The sequence below is a fragment of the Elgaria multicarinata genome, chromosome 18 (assembly GCF_023053635.1).
Source record: "Elgaria multicarinata webbii isolate HBS135686 ecotype San Diego chromosome 18, rElgMul1.1.pri, whole genome shotgun sequence".
Lineage (NCBI taxonomy): Eukaryota > Metazoa > Chordata > Lepidosauria > Squamata > Anguidae > Elgaria > Elgaria multicarinata.
Window position 1 is genome coordinate 11,526,455 of NC_086188.1, and position 21,113 is coordinate 11,547,567.

A 21,113-nucleotide genomic window follows, 5' to 3' on the forward strand; every position below is an offset into this window, starting at 1 on the left:
TGCGTTCCACAGCTCACAAGGTTCTAGTTGGGTAACACATGGAACGTTTGTTACTATTATTCAAAACCATTATATTTCAGTGCTAGGTGTGAAGACATTAGGATACTTTAGCACTTTAAAGGTTTTTTAAAATAATAATAATAATAATAATAATAATAATAATAATAATAATAATGATGAATTAAAGAATGGAGAAGCAGCCAACTACTTTGAAAAAGGAAGGGTTATGAACTCAGTATCTAATAACAATCCAAACATGGACACAGAAGGTAAGGCACCAGAAATGCTCACCAAAGCGGCATTTTGCCGGATCCCAACAACCAAACCCTGGACCCCATCCCCACGACTGGTTCCAACAGCCTCGCCCCCAGGGGACCTGCATCCTACCAAAGCTGGCTCGCAAAAACTGATAAGAGTGCTGGCATGAGATGCTGGGGAGACAATAGAAGCCTCTGTACTACTCCTTAATGGGGAGGAGTTTGAGCAGGATAGTTGGCAGCAGGGACATAAAAGGGCTCAGTTGTGGCTGTACTCTTCTCAAAACAGGTCATCTGGTCCCTGGGCTCTGTCCAGGGTGCTGAAAGATCTGCCTTCGACCCTTCTGGTCTTTGGGATTCCGGAGGGGTAGCCCTGTTAGTATGCGCCAGCAAAAATTAAAAGTCTAGTGGCAGCTTGAAGACTGATGAATTTATTATGACATAAGCTTTCGTGGACCAGAGAGGGATATACATGGGTGTATGGCATTCCATAGGTCTGATGAAGTGGGCTCTGGCCCATAAAACCTTAGGCCATAAACAATATATCTGTCTTTAAGGTGGCTCTAGACTCTGTTGGTGTATTTTTATTTATTTTATTTTATTACATTTATATACCGCCCCACAGCCGAAGCTCTCTGGGCAGTTTACAACAATTCCTGTCTCTTATTGAATCCTATTTGTCCTCTTTCTGCACCCCAAACTGCTAGCTAGAGCTATAGATTCAGCCATGGGATCTGTTTCACCGAGACTGGGTAGAAAATGCACACAAAAGCAAGCAATGAATGCTTTTGTCACAAATGTAGCTAGACCCACAAGTTGCAAAGAAGGAAGCAGAAGTAGTTTTTAAAAAACACTGGCAGTTAATCATAAGCAATGTAGCCACTCAGGCAGAACATACTTGAGTTTTAAAAGTACATTACAAATCTTGAATAATGGTGGACCACCCATTTCAACAAGTATTGATATATGTGGAACCTTCAGTTCAAGATTAAAAGAAACATTTCTCAATGCTGCGATTTTTAAAGGGAAGACAGATCAACCAAGGCATGAAATAAAACATTTATTTGATTAAAAATTTCAATTACAATCTTGGATTGGCTACATCTAAAGTCTCACTGTTTTTTTTAAAAAAAACTTTATATAAAAAAACTATACAACATTATGGCAGATACAAGATAATTGACAACATTTACACATTTCATATACACAAGGTAAAACTCAACTGATGACAAAGTATGAAGACCCTACAAAGACGGGGAAATTTTAAATAAAAAATAATCAATTATACAATGCAGAATAAATTCTAACTGGTTCAAAAATGTTCAAGGTTATTATTATTTTTAAAAAACCATCATTCAACACCACCTTACCATTAAGACAAAAGAGAAATAAGTGCATCCAGAAATTTGCTCCTATCTTCCATTTTCAATTCAATTACTGAAATAATAAAAGAAATGTGTTACAAGATAAATATTGCGAGGGATACATCTCATCACAATGACCTGGTTCGGATGACACGACAGCCCTTTGAGGGTTAATTTACCGTCGAGGATCTGCAGGGGTTCTTTGGGGGTTAAACAACCCCTACATAACTCACAGTCTGTTGTAGGGTTATGCAAGTGGTGTTTACCCCTCAAATATCACTAGCGTGCTAGCCCTCAAACTCTGCTGGCCAGGCTGGCACAACATGACAGCCCCCAGTTCAGGGGGTTGCAAATCCTGTGAGAGTTGTCAACGGGTGGGGAAAAATAAGGAAAGAGTAAAAGCTCCTCTGAATCCCCTACAACTGATTAATAAGCCCTTTTACAGAATTGGGTTGTACTTGGTAGGGCCTTTCCCTAAACCTACGCAATCAGGCAAAAGATTTCTATTAACAGTGATAGATTTCGCCACACGATTCCCAGATGCGGAAGCCCTTAGAAATGTGGATGCCCTATCAGTGGCCTTGTTGAAGAGCTTTTGTAGGCTGAGATTTCCCCGTGAAATTATCAGCGACAGAGGCAATGTACATGTTCATAATGTCAGCTACATGCACTGCAGTTTGAGGGTAAATAGACCCTCAATGGGCTGTTGCATTGTGCAAATTGGCCCAGTATGATCAATATATTTTACAGGAGAACCTTCTATTAAGAGTAAATTCAGAAGTTAAAGCTGCCAGCAAACCCAGTTTACGACTGAAAAGACAACTTAATTTGGGGCTAGTTCACATATACATGATCATCATTTATTGTCCCATGACCTAATGACTCCTTGCCTGCAGCTAAATCTGTGAATCCCCACAGAAAAGCACTTTAGTTGAAGAAATGTCAGGCCATACGTTTGTGGTGTGATTTGTGGATTTGAGGTTATTGTTTCATACATACAAATAATCACTTGGACTTGTCATCAAGTGATAAGCGTGCATGTGTGAACAAGCCCCTAAGTCTCAAAGCTGCACTACTTTCACCGCAAAAAGAAAAAAACAAACCAATATGTTTGGAGCAGATGACAAGCATTTTGCTTCTTTTGGATATAACAAAAGTAGTTTGAGGCTACCCTCAGAACAGCAATGAAGTGAGACTGTTGTGTGTGTCTGTGTATGCACACATGTGTACACATCATGCCACCTTAAAGGAGAATGCTGAAAAAATCCTTCCATCATATCAACTCCTTAGTGCATCTGAAATGAGAGATGGCACCAACAGTTCCTGATATGTATTTAGACTGCTACAGAAGCTCATTTACAGATATATGTACAGTCAAAAAAGTACTAAATATCTCCAATATGTGCCTCTTAACCAGAACAAAAAACAATTGGGACACATGGGAACATTTCAAATGTTGCTGACACACCAGCCCATACACAATATAAAGGAAAAGTGGAATTATTTTACTTACTAGACATGTCAAAATGGTTATGTAAAGTTCGAGAACTGGTGTTCTCTGCAGCTTTTTCAAATGCCCTTCCGAAAAAGCTAGACAGGAAAACACACACAAGTATTTTAGCATTTTGCTACAGAACACCCCAAGCATTCACTCTTTATTCCAAACGCTACATCCTAAGTGTTGTATCCAATGGTGGTTTTACACTACTGGAAAGTGCTCTCAACTCACACAAGGCAAGACACCACATTTTCCATGAGTGTAAAGCCACAGCTGGATATACCTCCAAAAACAAATTTGTGCAACTACGGAAACTGAGCAATGGATGGTTATACCACCCTTCCTCCAAGGACTTTAGGTCCCCACACACTTTACTTCTTCTTCACAACGATCTTAGGAGGTAGACTAAGCTGAAAGAGTAATTGGCTCAAGCTTACCCAATGAGTATCATGGCTGAGGAAGGATTTGGACCTGGATGTCCTTGGTTCAAATCCACCCCAGCATGTACACAATGTCCAGTTCTCAACATGTACACAAAGTAAGCGTGCAGTTTGCCTATTTCATAGCAACTGCAGGATCTGAGATTACACACAGACACACAGACTAAAATAAACATCATTCAGACTTCACAGCCAGCAGTTTATAGAGCATCTTATCTAAAGGAATTGGGAAACAGAACACTTACTTCTTTTTGTCAGAGCTTTCTGTATGTGGTGGAATCCCCACCATAATCACTGTCCCTTGTTGGATATCCATCGGTGCTGCCATAACCATTGGCAGCAGTTTACAGCGCTTGTTTTTCGTCTGGAAGCCAGAAAGCACCTTGATTATACAAAGGCCAGAAGCAGAATCGTAAAAACAAAACCTGTTTTTTTGAAGTACTGATGAAGAAGTAATTGGGGGTTTAAAGTTATCTGAAAAGGATTATAGATCAAACCTTCCCCAGGCCTTTTGTTTTACTTGTAGGTAGCAGTAACCAGACAACAGACTGTTCCCCATAATTACACATGCGTACATGCACATACAGACATCGTCATGTATACGTTATGGCACTAGTAAGTTTCAGACTTTATCTCAGCCACATTTAAAAGGAGCCCAGTGTTCCTGCTAACAATAAAAAAAGGTTTAACTCAATGGGAAGCATCCAAATGTCTGCTTATGCTAGTTACTGCTAGCATAAGTGACCTCTAGCGGTGTGCTGATAACATAAACTAGTACAAGGAGTTTTCTGGGGAAAAGGTTGCGTATGTCAATAACATCAGAGGACCAGCAGTGATGGATCCTGATAAATATTAAATCTCTTAAAATGCAGATTTCCAGTATACTCAAATATAAAATGAACTGTTTATAGCACCTCTGGTGTTTGACGTGCACAACGAAAAAATATAAATTTTCTATTTTTTTCTTGCAGGTTTTATATGCTCAAGAAAAGTTTAGATTTGCAATGCTTCATCTTCTCAAAAGACTAAAAGATATATTGTATCATATATATAATCTTCAGAAATAAAACTGTCCTCTTTTGTTACACTAGTAATACCGTGTATTGTTTTTTAAAGTCAGTTGAGTTAATTTAGGACCAAAATAGATTTGATATTAAATATGCAAATTTTTAAAAAATGTAAATAGCATTAGCTGGGGTGGGGAGAAGAATTGATAATTAATGAGATTGCATTAGGTATCCATGGGAAGGGGGGGGCACATTTAAGCCTTTCTTCCCTCACTCCAGTCCTAAGGAAAACATTTTCTTTCCAAGGACTGCTTGAATCGGGAGAAAACCCCATTAGCACCAAGTTGAGGTTATTTGCATTTAAAAACAAAACAAATCTGCACATTGAATGCAAAAGCGCATTTAACATCACATCTCATTTGCCCCTTAATTAGTATAATTATATGCCACACTTCAACTATAAGCCTCCTAGTGGCAGCTCACATATTAATAAAAGTGTGCGGTTTATTAAGCAAAACCCCTCATGGAAATAACAAGAGCATCCATTTTGGTTCAGCATACCCAGAAGGAGAAACAGTTAAGTTACTTACAGAACAAACAAAGGACTTGAGTAAGTATTTACTGAGCAGACATAATGATATCGGCCTGGAGAACAATTTCACATCTGGTGTGCCCTGGAGAAAAAAAGATACAATTATACCTAGTTTTTGGTTCTTTAAAGCTGCAACCTCCCTGTATAGGCTGAAGGGCAGATGCTTCCTTTTAGATATGTGTTGGGGTTTCCACTTATATATGCACCAAGACATTGCGCACACACACCATCCCACGACAGATTTTCTTGGCTGAGCTTCAAAAAGACCTCATCAAGTAGTGCCCAGGGTTGTTCTAAAGTGAAAGCAGAATTCAGAAAAGCAGCTGTGCAGGTGAAGACAGCCACAGAGGCTCCTGGATCACAACACTCTTTTTCATTGTCGAATTTAACGCCTTGGAACTTGGCTTGAACCGATCGCCTGGTTGGCTTAACCATCCGTCTGTAGAGTCCACATCCCATCTTGCAGTTTACTTTCTTTAATATTGCAGGTGTCTCTTTAAACTGAAATGCAATGTTTGCTTTTTATCAGCCTGTAACTAACTTTTCCATTTCGTTTCTATCCATTCCTGCATCTGACAAATTGAGTTTAGCTCACGAAAGCTCATGCCTAATAATAAAACCGAGTTAATGTTTAAGGTGCCAACGACTCTTGTTTTCATACTGCAGATTAACACAGTTACTCCATTTAGACCACAACCATAGGATTTACGACAGGCAGTTCTATTTTTTGCAGTCAAATCTTAAGGGGTTTTAAAAATCCCCAAAGACATGACAGCGCGTTCTCTTGGGTTCCAAAAATCAGGGCTACACTAGACAAGGCATTGGGATCTTCTGTCTCGTTACACTTCTTTTAAAAGCCCATCTACTATCTCATCTAAAATTGGCAACAGTGCATGATAAGCGTGTGAAACTAACCATTCGGATTTCAAGCCATCAGCTTGGTTTGACGTATCAACTCAAGAATTCTAAAGTTTAGCATAGAATTAAGAAATAAGTATAGGCAAATTTTACCTCCATAAGATAGCAGTAAAGGAACGGCCCCTGATTGATTACAAGATTGGTGCAGATGCAGCTGGCTACAGTCTGCTGAATGGCACACAGTTGCTTTTTTGCTAGCTCCAGTCCTTGATGCAATTTGTCCAGGTTACTCCTGAAAAGGGGTGGCGGAGGGGGGGAAGTAAGTTATTTATTTATTATTATTTCTTGCATTTATATACCACCCCACAGCCGAAGCTCTCTGGGTGGTTTACAAAGATTAAAACACAGAACATTAAAAACAAATATACAAAATTTAAAACCAGAAAAAGCATAAAAACAGATTACATACAATATTTATCTATTCTGCATCAATTCTGGACACAGAAAATAACTCATCTTATTCTGCAGATTTACAGTTATTGTCAATAGCCACTTGCTCGGTACAGCCCTACATGAAAGAGTGAAGTATGAAAAATATACTAGTAGGCCAATATCCTGAAACCACTTACTGTTTCTTAGCGCCAATGGGTTAGATTATTATTATTATTTATTTATATAGCACCATCAATGTACATGGTGCTGTACAGAGTAAAACAGTAAATAGCAAGACCCTGCCGCATAGGCTTACATTCTAATAAAATCATAATAAAACAATAAGGAGGGGAAGAGAATGCAAACAGGCACAGGGTAGGGTAAACAGGCACTGGGTAGGGTAAAACTAACAGTATAAAGTCAGAACAAAATCAAGTTTTAAAAGTTATGGAAAAAGAAAAGTTTTTGGATTAAAGCTCATAACAGAAGTAGAATGCGGTTGAAGAAAGGAGTGTACATTACCTGGAAAGACTATCCAAAGCCTTGATAAAGTTATCAGTTCCACTTTCATCTTTCTCCATATTCTCCATTAAAGAAGCAACTGCATACACTACATCACTGGCTAAAAACTTATTTTTAAAACCAAAATGGATGCTGAAGGTTTGTACTCTTAAATCCTTCATTCTGTAAAAGCAAATTAATGGAAAGATGTTAACGTGTGGTTTTGCTTCTTTCAAATCTCTATTGCCATACTAGCATGAAAGCATACTATAGCATTGTGAATCTAACTTTCTAACAGTCAACTCCTATACATGTCTACTCAGAAGTAAGTCTCAATGACCCAGATCGCACAAGCAGGAGTGAACGAGCGCGCTGCCTTCCCTCACTTCTGCTTTCCGTAAACAATCCCTGATCAGGAGTTGTGAGTGTGACATGCGAGCCCAGACTACTAAGCAGCCAAGCAGTGAACCCATGGTTTGTTGTGGGTTTAGGAGCTTGGCTATTTAGCCCCTAAACAACTCAGCAGCACATCACATTCACAACCCTTGATCGGGGGTTGTTTATAGAAAACAGAACCATGGAGCCTGTCGGAAGCAGCAAGCTTACTCCTGCATGGCAGACTGTGGGCTAATTAAATGAGTTCCTTGGAGAAAGAGTGGGGTATAAATTTAATATAAAAGAACAAATTTATGATATATTAAACAGCAAAGAGGACTTGCTAGATGTACTGTAGTAATATGCAAATAGCTGGAACTTCGCTATGATCGAAGGTTTAGGCGAAATATACAGACACATTACCAAGGGTTGGGTTTCTGCTTCCCCTTGACGCCTTAAGTCATAATGTACCAGAGCTGGAAAAATTAGACTTCTAAATGCGTTTTTAAAAAGTGTTTTACCCAAACTTATTTGCAGATTCTTCAATCATCTCCCGTAAGTTCTCTTTCAAGGAAATGTCCATAGAATTGAATTTCTGTTTTACTTGCTTCAAAGGTAACCTAAAAAAACAGAAAGAAGGGATAACATACATGTGGCATGTTAGCAAGTGCATTTGGTGAGGGAGAATCTGCCTGGCACACAAAGCAAATTCACTGCTAGTCTCTTCAGGTTCCTGCACCCAAAAAGCTATCGCTGGTTGATAATGGCTCTATCTGTTCCCTCAAGTGGCTCTCCCCTTTCTTCAATGCGGCCCCTTATGACCGGAACTGCATGCAAGAACATCTTCCTTTAAATCCCTCTTTTTCTATGAAGACTTTGGCTCAATTCCCTGGTCCCCATATGCCCTACGGAGAATAAACCAGTATTGGAAACTAAAACAAATGCATATTCTTTCCCCATTTACATCATCTTTCTTTGTTGCCTCCCCTGTGTCATGTTTTAGATTGTAAGTTCCTTGGGAGATGGACCTGCCCTCCTCTGGTTTATAAAGTGCAATGCACACTTAATGGTGCTAACTGTGTGTGCATGCACGTATATCTACGTGTGTGTATTCACACACACAGACCCGCACACACACTCAAACAGCTGTTCTAATTAACTCACCCCATATCGGCAAGGAATTCCTGCAGTCTCTTCTGCCCTTGCACAGACCAAAGCTTGAAGCTAGCAGAAGTGTAACAAGTATTGCAAAAGCTTTCAAACAGAGACCAGTGTTGGTAGAGTGCGAGGCACAAGCTAAGAGCATCAATGAGAATTAGGAAAAATAATTTCAGCACGTTGAATCCAAAAGCAATCGTGTTCAAAGCTATCTCCCATCACTATTCAAATGATCTTGATTGAATAGGTTATAATGGAACATTTTAGGGAGAGGTAAATTTAAACTCCATCAAGGTTGATTTCAAAGCTATCCTATGGGAAATAATGTTGCTCCCGTTCTTTTTTCTGATTTTCGGGTTTGCAAAATGGCTTAAAATAAATGTTTACAGGCCATATCTGTATCTCAGTTTTTTATAGTTCTAGAAATCATGGACAATTTGTTAAATGGATTTTATAATAATTACAGCCTTGTTAACATCTCTCATTTTGTCCCAAATAGTCTATGAGCTGAACCTTTTCCCCATTTAAACAGATGGGATCTGAGACAAAGAGCTAGTAATTCAAGGCCACTCAGAGAGCCTGTGGGTGAGCAAAAATGTGAATATATTTTTCTAGATCCAGTTCCAACACCTGGGCAACATTGGTTTGGTTCAGAATTTAGAGGACTGCTCCAAGAAACCATGGTTTGCTGAAATGTGATTGACCCTGTTCAAATGACACACTAAGCCACCGTGGTTAAGCATTTTGAGCTAAACATGATGGCTTAGCGATTCGTGTGAACTATGACTTAGCGTGTCATGTGAACTATTCCTAACCACAGTGGCTACATAACCACGGTTTACACATGCTCACTAACCAATTACTGCAAAAGGGTTAGCAGCCTTGGGTTGTCTGAACAGGTCCAATAAGTGACAAACTTGGTTCCTCCCCCTTCCCACGCCTCTTAGGCGTTTAGATGCAGATTAGACTTCCAGGTTTCTTAAACCACAGGGCCAGATTTGGAAACCAGTCCCATCTGCAGCTGGAAATGTAAAAGCAAGAGGGAAGGGAAAGCCAGAATTCTTGAACTCATCACTCACTGGCACTCCAACAAATGGTGAGGGCTTTTTTTTTGCTTTCTGGAGCGTCTGAACTGGACAACGGAAAATGCTGACAGTGCAAGATTAACTACTACAAGCCATTCTCTCAAGCCTTGGCCATTGTTCTGCCATAATTATTTAGAAGGATACTCATATTCAAAAGCTATTCTCATGCAGTCAATAGAAAGGGAGTTCTCTTCATCTCCATTGCGATGGTTATGCCGGGAGACATGACGCTGTAGGGTTCCAATGTCCGTTACATATTTCATCCTTTTGATAAAGAAAACAGGCATAGCATATTTACTTCAGCTTCTTTTCCTCAGAGCTCAAAGTATTTCCTGTTCAACTGCACTTAGGGGATGGGGTGGGCGAAAGGAATGTTGGGATCTACTAGTAGATCTCTGGATGATTTGCAGTAGATCTACAAGGGCTCTTGACTCTCAATTGTTTGACAATAGCAGAGCCTCCACCCCCATCCTCTAAATTAGGCTGCTGAAAATAAAGAGGGGGAAAGTTTAGGAGAAACCAGGAGTGGATTTTGGGAAGGACTGTGAGCTCAGTTCTGATACTAAAAACAAATCCCAGGGCTGATTGTGTGCACAAAAGGTAACCTATTTCAGTTTTATACTTTAAATTGTACTTTATGGATTTAATTTTTGTGAACCGCCCAGACAGCCTCAGCTATTGGGTGATATAGAAATGCAATCAATCAATAACCTGTCCCTTGATTCAAAGTGCATGCCTGTCGACCCACCTTAAACATCTAGCTATTATTCTGCACGTGGCTCTGGGTGGTGAGCCACTGGGTTCTATGAAAAACAAAGTATAACCTGCAAGACTGAAGCCTGCCCACTTAGGAGATATGTGGAAAGAAATCAACTCATCAGGAACAGTCTGTTAGTAAGTAAAATGTATACACTATAAAGTTCCTTTGGCATCAAGGAGGAACAAACAGCAAGCAGAGTTTCAGCAGACACTATAAATGCTGTACTCATCTGTAGGAACGCCAATCACACACAGGTTTCAGTCAACACAGGTTGCCCAGTACTGGGGATGACTCTGCCCACAAATGGGCATATATTACTTTAAAAAGACATTCTAACTTTACCCTACTGGTGGAAATTGATGTGTTCACTTTGTTATATTTCATAGCCTGCCTTCCTGTCCCATCACCAGGATGACAAAGATGGCTAAACATTTACAAATCTAAAAATAAATTTAAAATAGGTACCTACTGCTTACTTACTGAGTGATTTTGTCTTGAACCCACTGATCCGTTAGCCCAACAATAGCCCACCTATATAAAAAAAAAGGGGGGGAGGGAGAAAGAAGAATATGTAAATATTCTCTCCCTGACCTTGCTGTGACTCACTAGCGTATGAAGACTTGGAAGGTTTCCAGGCCAAAAGAAGAGCCATACTAGCTCAGCACTCTGTTCACACAGTGGCCAGCCAGCTGTCGACCAGGGACCCACAAGCAAGACACAATGCAACAGCACCCTTCCACCCATGTTACCCAGCAAATGGTGTATATAGACTTATTGCTTTCAGGTACACAAAGTTATGTCTAGCTGATATCTATGAAATATTGCCCTGTTTCCCAACTGAACGTATGAAGCTGCCTTACATTGAGCCAGAGTTACAGACACCACATTGGGGACACACACACACACACACACACCCCAGTGCATTGTTTCTTCAGTAGGGGCAGGATGTGGAGAGCTTTGTGAAGACCATTGGAGGTCCCCGGCACCATGGCACCTGCAGGTATCATATTGGGGACACCCTGACGTATTTTTTCTTCAGTAGATCAATGAAGTTTCTATACAGGTTGGAGCAACTCTGGGATTAAGTCAGCAATCCTACTATCACAAATGAGACTACATACCACAACATATCATTCAGATCTTTCGACATTATCCATGCCAAGTCAAACATCATCATGGCAGACTACAAAAGGAAAAAGAATTAGTAGAGCAGCGTGAGTGAAGAAAGGATGGATATTCCATGCACACAAACATTTTTAGCACATTGCAGAAGAAATGCTGTTGTGCCTATTAAAAAGTAAGGGGAAACATAGCTCATTCCAGCCTCAGCTTGATTGTGGAACAGACTCCCCCTTGAACTAACAGTAAATCATAATCATATTTCTCCTTGAAGAATAGCATGGTGTGTCTATTTCCATATTCTCAAACAATGCAGCTCAAAAATAACTGCAAAAAGGTGTCCCAAGGAGAGGAAATGCAACATTTTGAAAGGTTGTGATTCAAGACCCCAGGCATAGCAGAATTTGTTTATAAATATGGTATTGGTCCCTAGAATGTTGTCAGACTACAACCCCCATCAGCCCTAGCCAGTACGGCCAATGGGTAGGGATGATGGGAGTTATAGTCAAAGAACATATGGGACCAATGGTTGGGAAAGTTACCCTTCATGGTTTTGTCATGCTGATATTTAATACTTACTGAAGTCCCGTGATATTCATACTGCTCATAGTCAAAAATAATTTCTTGCCTAAGGAACAGAAAAATGAGTCATTACTTTTTCATAATTATTAAGTATAATAGGTTAAATTTAACATTCTTTAAAATATTCTTAATATAACGTGTAGAAAAAGAGAGCCAGCCCAATCTAGAGCATTCAAATGCACGCATTGAACTATTGCACGCAAAGGCTGCCCTGTTTATTTCAGCAGAAATAGTGGATCCATAACCATAAAGGTAGAGAGACGTTATACCTGCTGCCTCCACTGAGCCAACTGGGGCAGGCATTATGAGCTGAGATCCTGTACCCATAAGGTAATCTTTAGATTGGAGCAAAGGACACAATGGAAGATGCATTGCCAGTAGAGGTGGTGTTTTCCATTAATATAAATATAAAATACATTCGTAAGAAGTAATTGCAGCAGATTTACTTTCCATATTTTCATACAATTTCATCTTAGGCTTCAATCTGACACAAATACTTAGAATCAAATTCTACTGAAATAAGCAAAACATTTCCAAGTAAAAGTGACCAGGTTCCGCCCTTGAGAATACGCTACTATCTGATCAGTGCCAATGAGATTGCCTGGGAGAGGTGAATTTAATCCTGACAGATTATTTTTAAATAGTAAATGGAACAGATAACTACTGAGCACAAACTGTTGCTTTCAAGATATGCAGACTGGAACACAAGCTGGAAAGTTTTATTGTGTTTTAATAAAAACAAACTTCCAAATCTACTGGGTAAATGACGTATGGATTAAACTTCTCTCTTCTAGATGATGCAGTAACCATATCAATATCTCAGAGCTGGCAATCTCAATTTTGCAATTATAAAGAACATTTACATGTGAAGATGCAAAGTATGAAAACATACCTGCGTGCCTCCCATTCTCTTCTTTGCCGTCTTTTCATTGTTCTTTCCACTATTTCCTATACAGAAATTAGCATAGCAAATTATATTTATCTTCTATGTCCCATCATACTAGATTAAAGTAGTACTATGAGTAGGCCCTGACTTGTTTTAACCTGCGTCCACTTTGTTTTCTTCTTTTGCAGTACCTTTTTTGCAGTATTTTATTTTAAATTGAGGGAAAAATAGACCTTTTTGCTATCAAATTCCAACAATGCAATCCAGCACAAAAATTACTGGGATGCACTGGACCACACAATGTTAAGAGAACAGACAGCAACAACAAAAAAATGTCTAAACAATAAAACATGGGTTAACCGCCGAGTTGTTTAGCCCCTAAACAACTCATCAGTCTGGATCTGCAGATCATAATCAACAGCTTATAAATGGGCTGATCGTAAGCCGTTGAGTGAAAGCAGAAGTGGCAGGCATGCGGAAGGCAGCATGCCCATGCTCTCAGACTCATACATGACAACCCCATGGGTTATTTAAACCATGGCCTGTCTTTATGTGCAAACCAGGACATGGAAATGAAGTAGTTCACGTTTGCAATAATAACAACAACAACTACCACCAGTTTTTGGGATTACAGCAACCTGATTAGCATTAGAGGGATAATTTATGTGCAATGCCTAGCCACTGAAGATGCATAATGTTGTTGCAATGCTAAGGATTGTAATGCTAAGAACCGCCCAGAGAGCTTCGGCTATTGGGCGGTATAAAAATGTAATAAATAAATAAATAAGAACTGCAAAAGGCTTATGCAGTCCTTAAAAAGAAATGACTATGAAATATATGCATTTCTTTAAAAGAAATGATGAAATATTCTGAAGAGCAAAGAACATGCAAGTGAGCTATAAGCAATTATATAGCCAACCAGACTGGAATGAAGGAGCAAATATTTTCAAGATTCTAAAAGAACACAGTAAGCTTCCGAATTCTAACTCCCTGAAGCTCATATAACCTGACATGCCAATAGAACATATGGCCAGTTTGCTTGCATGGTGCATTTTCCATCACTTACCCATAACAAAGAGGCTACTAAATTACAAAAGTCTAATTAGAATCTTTGCCCTATGATACAAAATGTCCTTGTCTAATATTTGGGTATACTTCATTTAAACTCTTCCAAGATCTAACCTCTTCAAATCGTCTACGCTTTCCTGAAGGCTCTGATCCATCACTTTCATTCCCAGAATCTTCCTCTTCATCCTCCTCATCCCTGAAGATATCATCATAGGCAGGAATTTCGAGATCATCATCTTCCTTAACCAGGAGCTTGATCTAATGAAACAAAAATGTTAATTATGTAAAGTATTTAATAAAATTATCCAAGTGAAAGTTAAGAGGTTACTGAGGAAGACATACTTCCTCACTTATTATGCTTTATACTGTGTTTATGTTTTATACTAACAGTGCCATTCCCACCCCTTCCTGTAAAGGAAGCTACTGCCAGATGTTAGCAAGTAGTTGCCCGATTTTGGATGGAAGTGGTGTATGCTCAAATGTTCAATGCAGGGAGTGAGAGCGATAACAGGGTAACAAAACATAGTGTTATAGGAGCATGAAACTGCAAAAACTAATCACAAAGCCCCATCTATGCTTATCAACTTTTTATATTTGTGAGGCTCAGGGAACAATGGAATTCTTTTGACATAGTGTGTGTCTCAGGGGCATTTCACACTTCTTTTTTATTTTGAAGTTCTGGCTTATTGTGTTTTCAACTTCAGTTTTATTGAAATATTTTTTAGGTACAACAATAATGCAGAGTAAAAACATTCCGAAGACAGTCGGGAGCGCAGTACACACAAGATAAAGCTACTTCAGAAGCCTGGAGTCTAAACGACACCTTAGCTTGGAAGCCGAGTCAAGCTCGTTCCATACTGTATCAGAAGAGAGCATAGAGGGGGGAGACTTCGGCCTTAGCTAGACCAGGCGAAATCCCGGGGCGAACCCTGGGATCGTCCCTGTGCGTCCACATGACGCACAGGGAATTCCGGGATCAGGGAGGGATGATCCCTCCCTTGCCCCGGGATCTCGCCCTCCCCTTTGGGCCCGGTTTTTCCGCAGTCCCGGGCTGAGCCCGAGACCGCGGAATGTGTGACCTGTTGCCGTGGGTTGACCCGGCTCCGCACAATTCCTCGCGCAGAGCCAGGAGTTGTGCCCATTGGGGGTTGGGTGGGGGGGAGCGGGAAAGGTAATTAAAATGGGGGGGAACCCTAACCTTTAGTGCACAAGCGTTCGTGCGCTCCTACCTCTTTAAAAATAAAAAAAAATAGCGGACACAACGCCTCTCCTGCTGAGGTCGTCGCGCCTCGCGTGTAAACGGAGGAGGGATCTCTCACATCACGAGATCTTCCCTCCTCCGTCGTGCAATAAAAAGTAGGTCTAGCTAAGGCCTTCCAGAAGCTGGTACAACAAAAGATGGTGTGCACCTCTCAGGAGTATTTGGTCCTTATCTCTTTACCTACTTACCTTAACTAACATTAGGAAGAACTTCCTAATGGTAAAAGTTATTCGACACTGCTCCAACTAGATAGTTGAGGTCCCTTCCAACTCTATGATTCTAATTCCTTTAATTCACTATAATTGGGCTTAAATTCTTTGCTAGTTAAGAGTTGATGATCTACAGTGATCTTGCACAGAGGAAACTGGTCTTTATCTACCCTAGTGTGGAAATGATTCATAGCCTACGTTTCCTCCAGAAGCAGCATTTACCTGTGTCTCATTGTAAACATTCACTACGTTGATCGGCCTGTGAGTGTCGCACACAAAGAAAATTATGTCTTCCTCAGGTTGAAGAACGTCCAGCAGGTCAACATTGGCACCACAATTTATTAGAACAAAATACTGGAACTGCAAACAAACAAGTCACATTAAAATGTCGTTTGTGAAATGCTATTCTGTATCCAAAATATTAATGCTTTCCATAAAATCACATTTTCTCATAGCTATTATAAAGTCCCAGTTCTTTATATTGCCTAAGGATAAGTTCCTGGGACTGCAAAAGGGGGGGGGGGGGAGAGATTTAAAATATTCCTCGACTTGATTTCAACTGAAATGGAGCTAAATGCAGATTAAATCTAATGTTAATTGTTGTACTTGACAACCTATGTCCCTGGGAAATTATGGCCACAATTTTCCTTAATGGTTATTACAACAATAGGTAATGACTAATAGTTTTCCTTTTTGTGTGTTGCAGGTCTAAAATAAACAATAAAAGTGATTAAGACTGCAACGTCATTCAGAGTTAGGGACATCTGGGGAAGGACTGTAGCTCTGTGACAGATGATATGCTTTGCATGCAAAAGTTTCAGTCACTGGCATCTCCAAGCAGGACTGGGAAAAACTCCTGTCTGAAATGCTGGAGAGCTGCTGCCAGTCAGTGCAGATAATACTGGGCTCGATAAACGAATGGTCTGACTGTATAAGGCAGCTTCATACATCACTTTCAGCGGTATGCCTAATTCTGCATAGGATTGGATTGCACAACTGCAGTCCTATGCAGAATTATTTGGAAATAAGCCCCATTGAACTTAGGACTTCCTTCTGAGCAAACATGCATATAGCTCAGCACTGAAAAATACAAGAAAGAAAACTGTACTTTTTTCTTTGAATGTTTTTACCTGATCTTTATGTTCAAGAAATGCAGTTTCAAGTTCTTGCCATCCAGAAACTGGGACTAAAGTATATTGCACATGATCACAGTGAAATAATGCCTCAAAAAGAAATGAAAGATACAATTTAATATAAGTGAAAGACCAGTCACCAACACTAGTACAGCACTGCAATGTAAGGCTTTTGCTCAACATTTCTCACATGCTGTCATATAAAAGTAAATACAGATTTACTGAAGGATAACCACAAGGATCCAAGAACTCTAAAACTCTAGTGTTCTATAAATAAAGCGCATTGTTTAATCATCTATTTCACTGCATATTTTCCACTCCAAAGGTGGCAAAGGATTAAGTCTGGGAGTCACTGTGGTTCCTGGCTCTTCCTAGCAACTGTGGTTACTAAAGTAGTGTGTTGGGGGGCACAGGGATATTAACTGTCCACTCCCCAGACCTTAGACGTTGGCTGTGTTCACATGAAATGCTAAGCATTGGTTTATGTTAACTGTAATTTGTTGCTTTAGTCATGAATTCTCTTGCAAACAAACAAACCATGACTTGTTTTCCCTAGTTCTAGTTTGCTTCTCGGTTGCCCATTTTGTCAGCTTTCAGAGCAGTTTCATTTTCAGGCTGCTGTTGTTGTATGCCTCTGTCTCAGGGCAAACCACAGCACAAACAAGCCAGGGATAAGCCACAGTTCTGGCTTCAGATAGCACAACAAGCTATGCTTTAAACAAGCTGGACTCCCTAAGCCAACAACAAACCATGGCTTCTATTTGTGGTTTGTAGCTGGTTAACAAATCATGCTTGTTTGCGGGGATGGGTTTGAACACAATAGGCAAATTTGCACGTCACATTAAGCCACTTTGAAAATAACCCATGATGGGTTAGTTGTTGGCTTGCTAACCCAACAAGATGATGATGTGCCCTGTGGCTGGCTGTGGCTTGTTTCACCCCTCAGTCCTTCCGCCGCCTCCTGGCATGTATCCCAGGTGTCTTTGCAGCAGAACTCATGTCCTTCATGTTAGGTCAGCAACCTTTCTGTAATTGGTCTGCTGCTCCTAAGGGACACCCCCCACATCAGATTTCCAAACGGAATTAATTTTTTGAGCCTTTATGAAGGTGGTAACGCATTCCCAACTTGCACAAGTGTGCAAAATTGCCTGTCCACTATTTAGCAAAGCAAACCAATACCCCCCTCTTGTCAACATCATTGTCAATTTCATCCTCCCCTTTTTAAAGGCTGCTTCACCTACTTCCAAAATAAGCACACCCACCCAAAAAGATCTTTTTCCTGCAGCTGCTGGCCACTTTTGGCTCCCCACCCAACCCCATTGCATGCTTGTCTCTTCCTTCCAGTGGTTTCAGTTGTCAGCTGTCAGATATACATGTGGGTTACAGAATAGTGGGGAAGACTGGTAAACATATGCAGATTTCAAGGCAGAGCAGTGAGGGGTATTGGCCCTTTCTGACAACTTATGATGAAATTGCCCTGCCAGGTTTGGACGTTACAACAAGCCATCCTAAAAAAATCCCACCAACAAGCCATGGGTTCTCAGGGTGACTTGTCCATGAAAAATCAATCACCCTGCAGAAACCACGCCGGGTTTGGACATCACAACAACCCACCATAGGTGATCACAAGCCAGATTTCAACAAACCACACCATGGTTTACCATTATGTGCAAACCGGAACACTACTGCTCATTCAGAAAGTTTATCAGCAATCTATTTAATGTATAGATTCACACATGGATCTATACAGCCCAAATTTTCATAAAGGGATCAGATTCATACGTGCATTCTGGTACATCCACTGGTTGAATTCTTCAATTAACATAAACACAGAACCTTTGCACAGGGCAACGTTCTGAGTGTGTTGCTGTATCTCAGCTGATAGTAGAGCAAAAAGGGTCATATGAACACAACTGGCCACCCCTCTTAGAACACCACAGACCATCAAAGAGTTGAACTCCAGAGTTGACATAACCTATACAAACCATAACTACAATTCTAAAGTATGCACCAACCAACCAACTAGCTTTCTTATTTGCAAGTTTTTATTTACCTAACTTCAGAAATATTTAAATTAGAATGATCAAACGTCACAGTGATGGAAAGCACACAAGCTGTCTCCTCACCTTCCTATAGATTCTCTTATAACCTCTTAATATTTTGTCTTTTGCATATTAACAGGGCATCAAAAGGAGACTTACTTGGACTATTTTACAAGCGCACAATGCATCGACATCTGAAGCAACAAGCAGTAGCACCCGCTGTGAGAAGGAAGAAAAGAAACATTTTAATGAGTGTTCATGACAATAGTACACCACAGAGTTATAATTTGCGGTCACCTGATCCATCAAAATTCTGGCTATAGGAAAAAGGAAAAACTTAGATTGCAATCCTATGAAAGTTTAGACAAAAAAACTCCTCTACAATCCCAGCATCCCCTAGTCAGTTGCAAGACTGTTTTCTGTCTAAACATGCATAGGATTGCACCCTAAGACAACCTTAGCCCTCAGAATGCTATTAACTTACAACTCCCATCAGCCCCAGCCAGCAAGCTGGGATGAAAGGAGTTGTAGTCTGATGTAACAGAAAATTCACTGGGTGCCTAAAATGAATTTTAAAAACCCCTTTCTTCACAACAACCCTGTCGGGTAGGCCAGACTGTGAAACAGTAAAGCACCTCAGGGCCACGCAAGAAGCTTTATGGCAGAGTGAGGACTCCTCAATGCTGATCTCCACAGCCTAGTCCAATGCCTGCAGCCTACAACTCCCAGCATGCCCAACAACTAGGGAAGATGGGAGTTGTAGTGTGATGATATCTGGATGCCTATAGGTTCCACAACCCTGAGCTAGGGCTAATCAGGATATAAAAGAAAATTCACTGGGTACCCAAAATGAATTTTAAAACAGTGTGACCCTATGGAAAGGAGGACCAGGCCCCTGTATCTTTAACAGTTGCATTGAAAAGGGACTTTCAGCAGGTGTCATTTGTATGCATGCAGCGCCTGGTGAATCCCCCTCTTCCTCACAACAGTTAAAGCTGCCCTTTTTTGAATCTGGTCATGCTGAGCAGGCCTCCTGCAGCTTTAACTGTGGCGATGAAGAGGGGATTTCACCAGGTGCTGCATACAGGAGCCCTGTCCTCCTTTCCATAGTGTATGCTATGTTTTTAATCCGTATTTTTGCTTGCTGTTGTTCCCCGCCTCGATCCAATCGGAGAGGCGGCTAAGAAATACATTTATTATTATTATTATTATTGGGTCACCCTGTTTTAAAACCCCTTTCCTCACAACAACCCTTCTGGGTAGGCCAGGCTGAGAAACAGAGAGCACCTGGAGGCCACTCAAGAAGCTGTAATGGCTGAGTGAAGTACTCCTCCTCAGTTAGGATCTCCGCGGCCTAGTCTGACGCCCTTAGCCGGCGCGCTCTCGTATAGGGCCGCAGAGAGGAGAGCCGGGGAAACCCGGCTAAAGCGGCCGCCCTCCACCTCTGCGCGGCTCCCGACGGGCGCTGCCTCACCTGGTTCACGACCACCTCATAGAACTCTTTGCGAAAGTCCGTCAGGAACATGGCCGCAGAGCGAAGCCCCCGCGGACAGAATCTCCACAGCGGCGGCGGCGAACTGAGGCGATAATAGGAGCACCCCGCCCCCCATCCGCTCAAAGGAAGGCGCCAAACCCTCGCCTCTCCCCATTGGTCGTCACGCTCTGAATTTCGCCCAATGGAATCCCAACTTCCTTCTCCCCCGTGGTTCTGATTGGGCGTATCTGGCACGCTCCTCCTCTCCGCTCCTTCGCCAATCACCTCATGCCATTCTGCGGCGACTAGCACGGCCTTTCTTCACGGACGTGGGTTTGTATACCAAAAAGAGGAGGGGGTTACAGTCGTCATCATTCTCAAGCGCAGCTTCCGGCTCCCGATTGCACTTTGATGGGATTCTCCATATGCGGGGTAAGGGTGGTGGGAACATGTAGAGTTGAATGAGAAATCGCAGGATTTAGAGGCTGCCTTTCCTTTCAGTGCTTGAAATAATCATGCCAGTACAAAAAGGCCAGATTACATCCCCCATGGTACTGTGCTGGAAACAAAAAGCCTTCTAACCTTACTAGCTTTATTTACATTTTGCACTGATTTCTGTATGTAGACGTCACTTTTTCCTAGACGTTGTACACTTTTTAAAATATCTAACACAGACTAGCCTTGTTCCTTCGATGGAGTCCAATCAGAACCGGAAGTTATAGTTGTGCAGGGTTCTTCTCTGTAATTATAACTCTTTGGTCACCTGGGGGCGGCGGTTTCAACCACCATTTTGTTTGTTTAGAAAAGGCAAAGAATAAGAGCCTTCAACACATAGTCGACGTCGTCTTCGCCGCCATCTTTGGTATGGGCATTGCCTTTATCTTAACACTCCCCACCTTCTGGAGGATTAATAAAACGCACGAAACAAGCCCATACTCATTTTTGTGGTGGGGGGAACGGAGAAAGGGACAAAAATTAAAACATACAAGCGAAGTAAACCCTGAGAGACGGT

At 41.0% G+C, this 21,113-nt stretch overlaps 1 protein-coding gene across 1 annotated transcript; it reads right to left on the reverse strand.

Annotated features, from left to right (window-relative positions):
* Positions 1–1,511: 1,511 nt before the first annotated feature.
* On the reverse strand, positions 1,512–20,177 carry CDC45 (cell division cycle 45). Its single transcript, XM_063143704.1, has 19 exons — positions 20,102–20,177; positions 18,787–18,846; positions 16,583–16,675; positions 15,675–15,812; positions 14,097–14,240; positions 12,921–12,976; positions 12,026–12,074; positions 11,449–11,510; positions 10,808–10,858; positions 9,712–9,831; positions 8,489–8,620; positions 7,846–7,944; positions 6,971–7,132; positions 6,170–6,308; positions 5,157–5,240; positions 3,805–3,923; positions 3,135–3,211; positions 1,611–1,694; positions 1,512–1,574 (listed from the first exon to the last, which is right to left on the reverse strand). Exons 1-18 carry the CDS (start codon positions 20,150–20,152, stop codon positions 1,630–1,632), a joined length of 1,701 nt encoding a protein of 566 aa, XP_062999774.1. The 5' UTR covers positions 20,153–20,177; the 3' UTR covers positions 1,512–1,574; positions 1,611–1,629.
* Between the last annotated feature and the right edge of the window lie 936 nt (positions 20,178–21,113).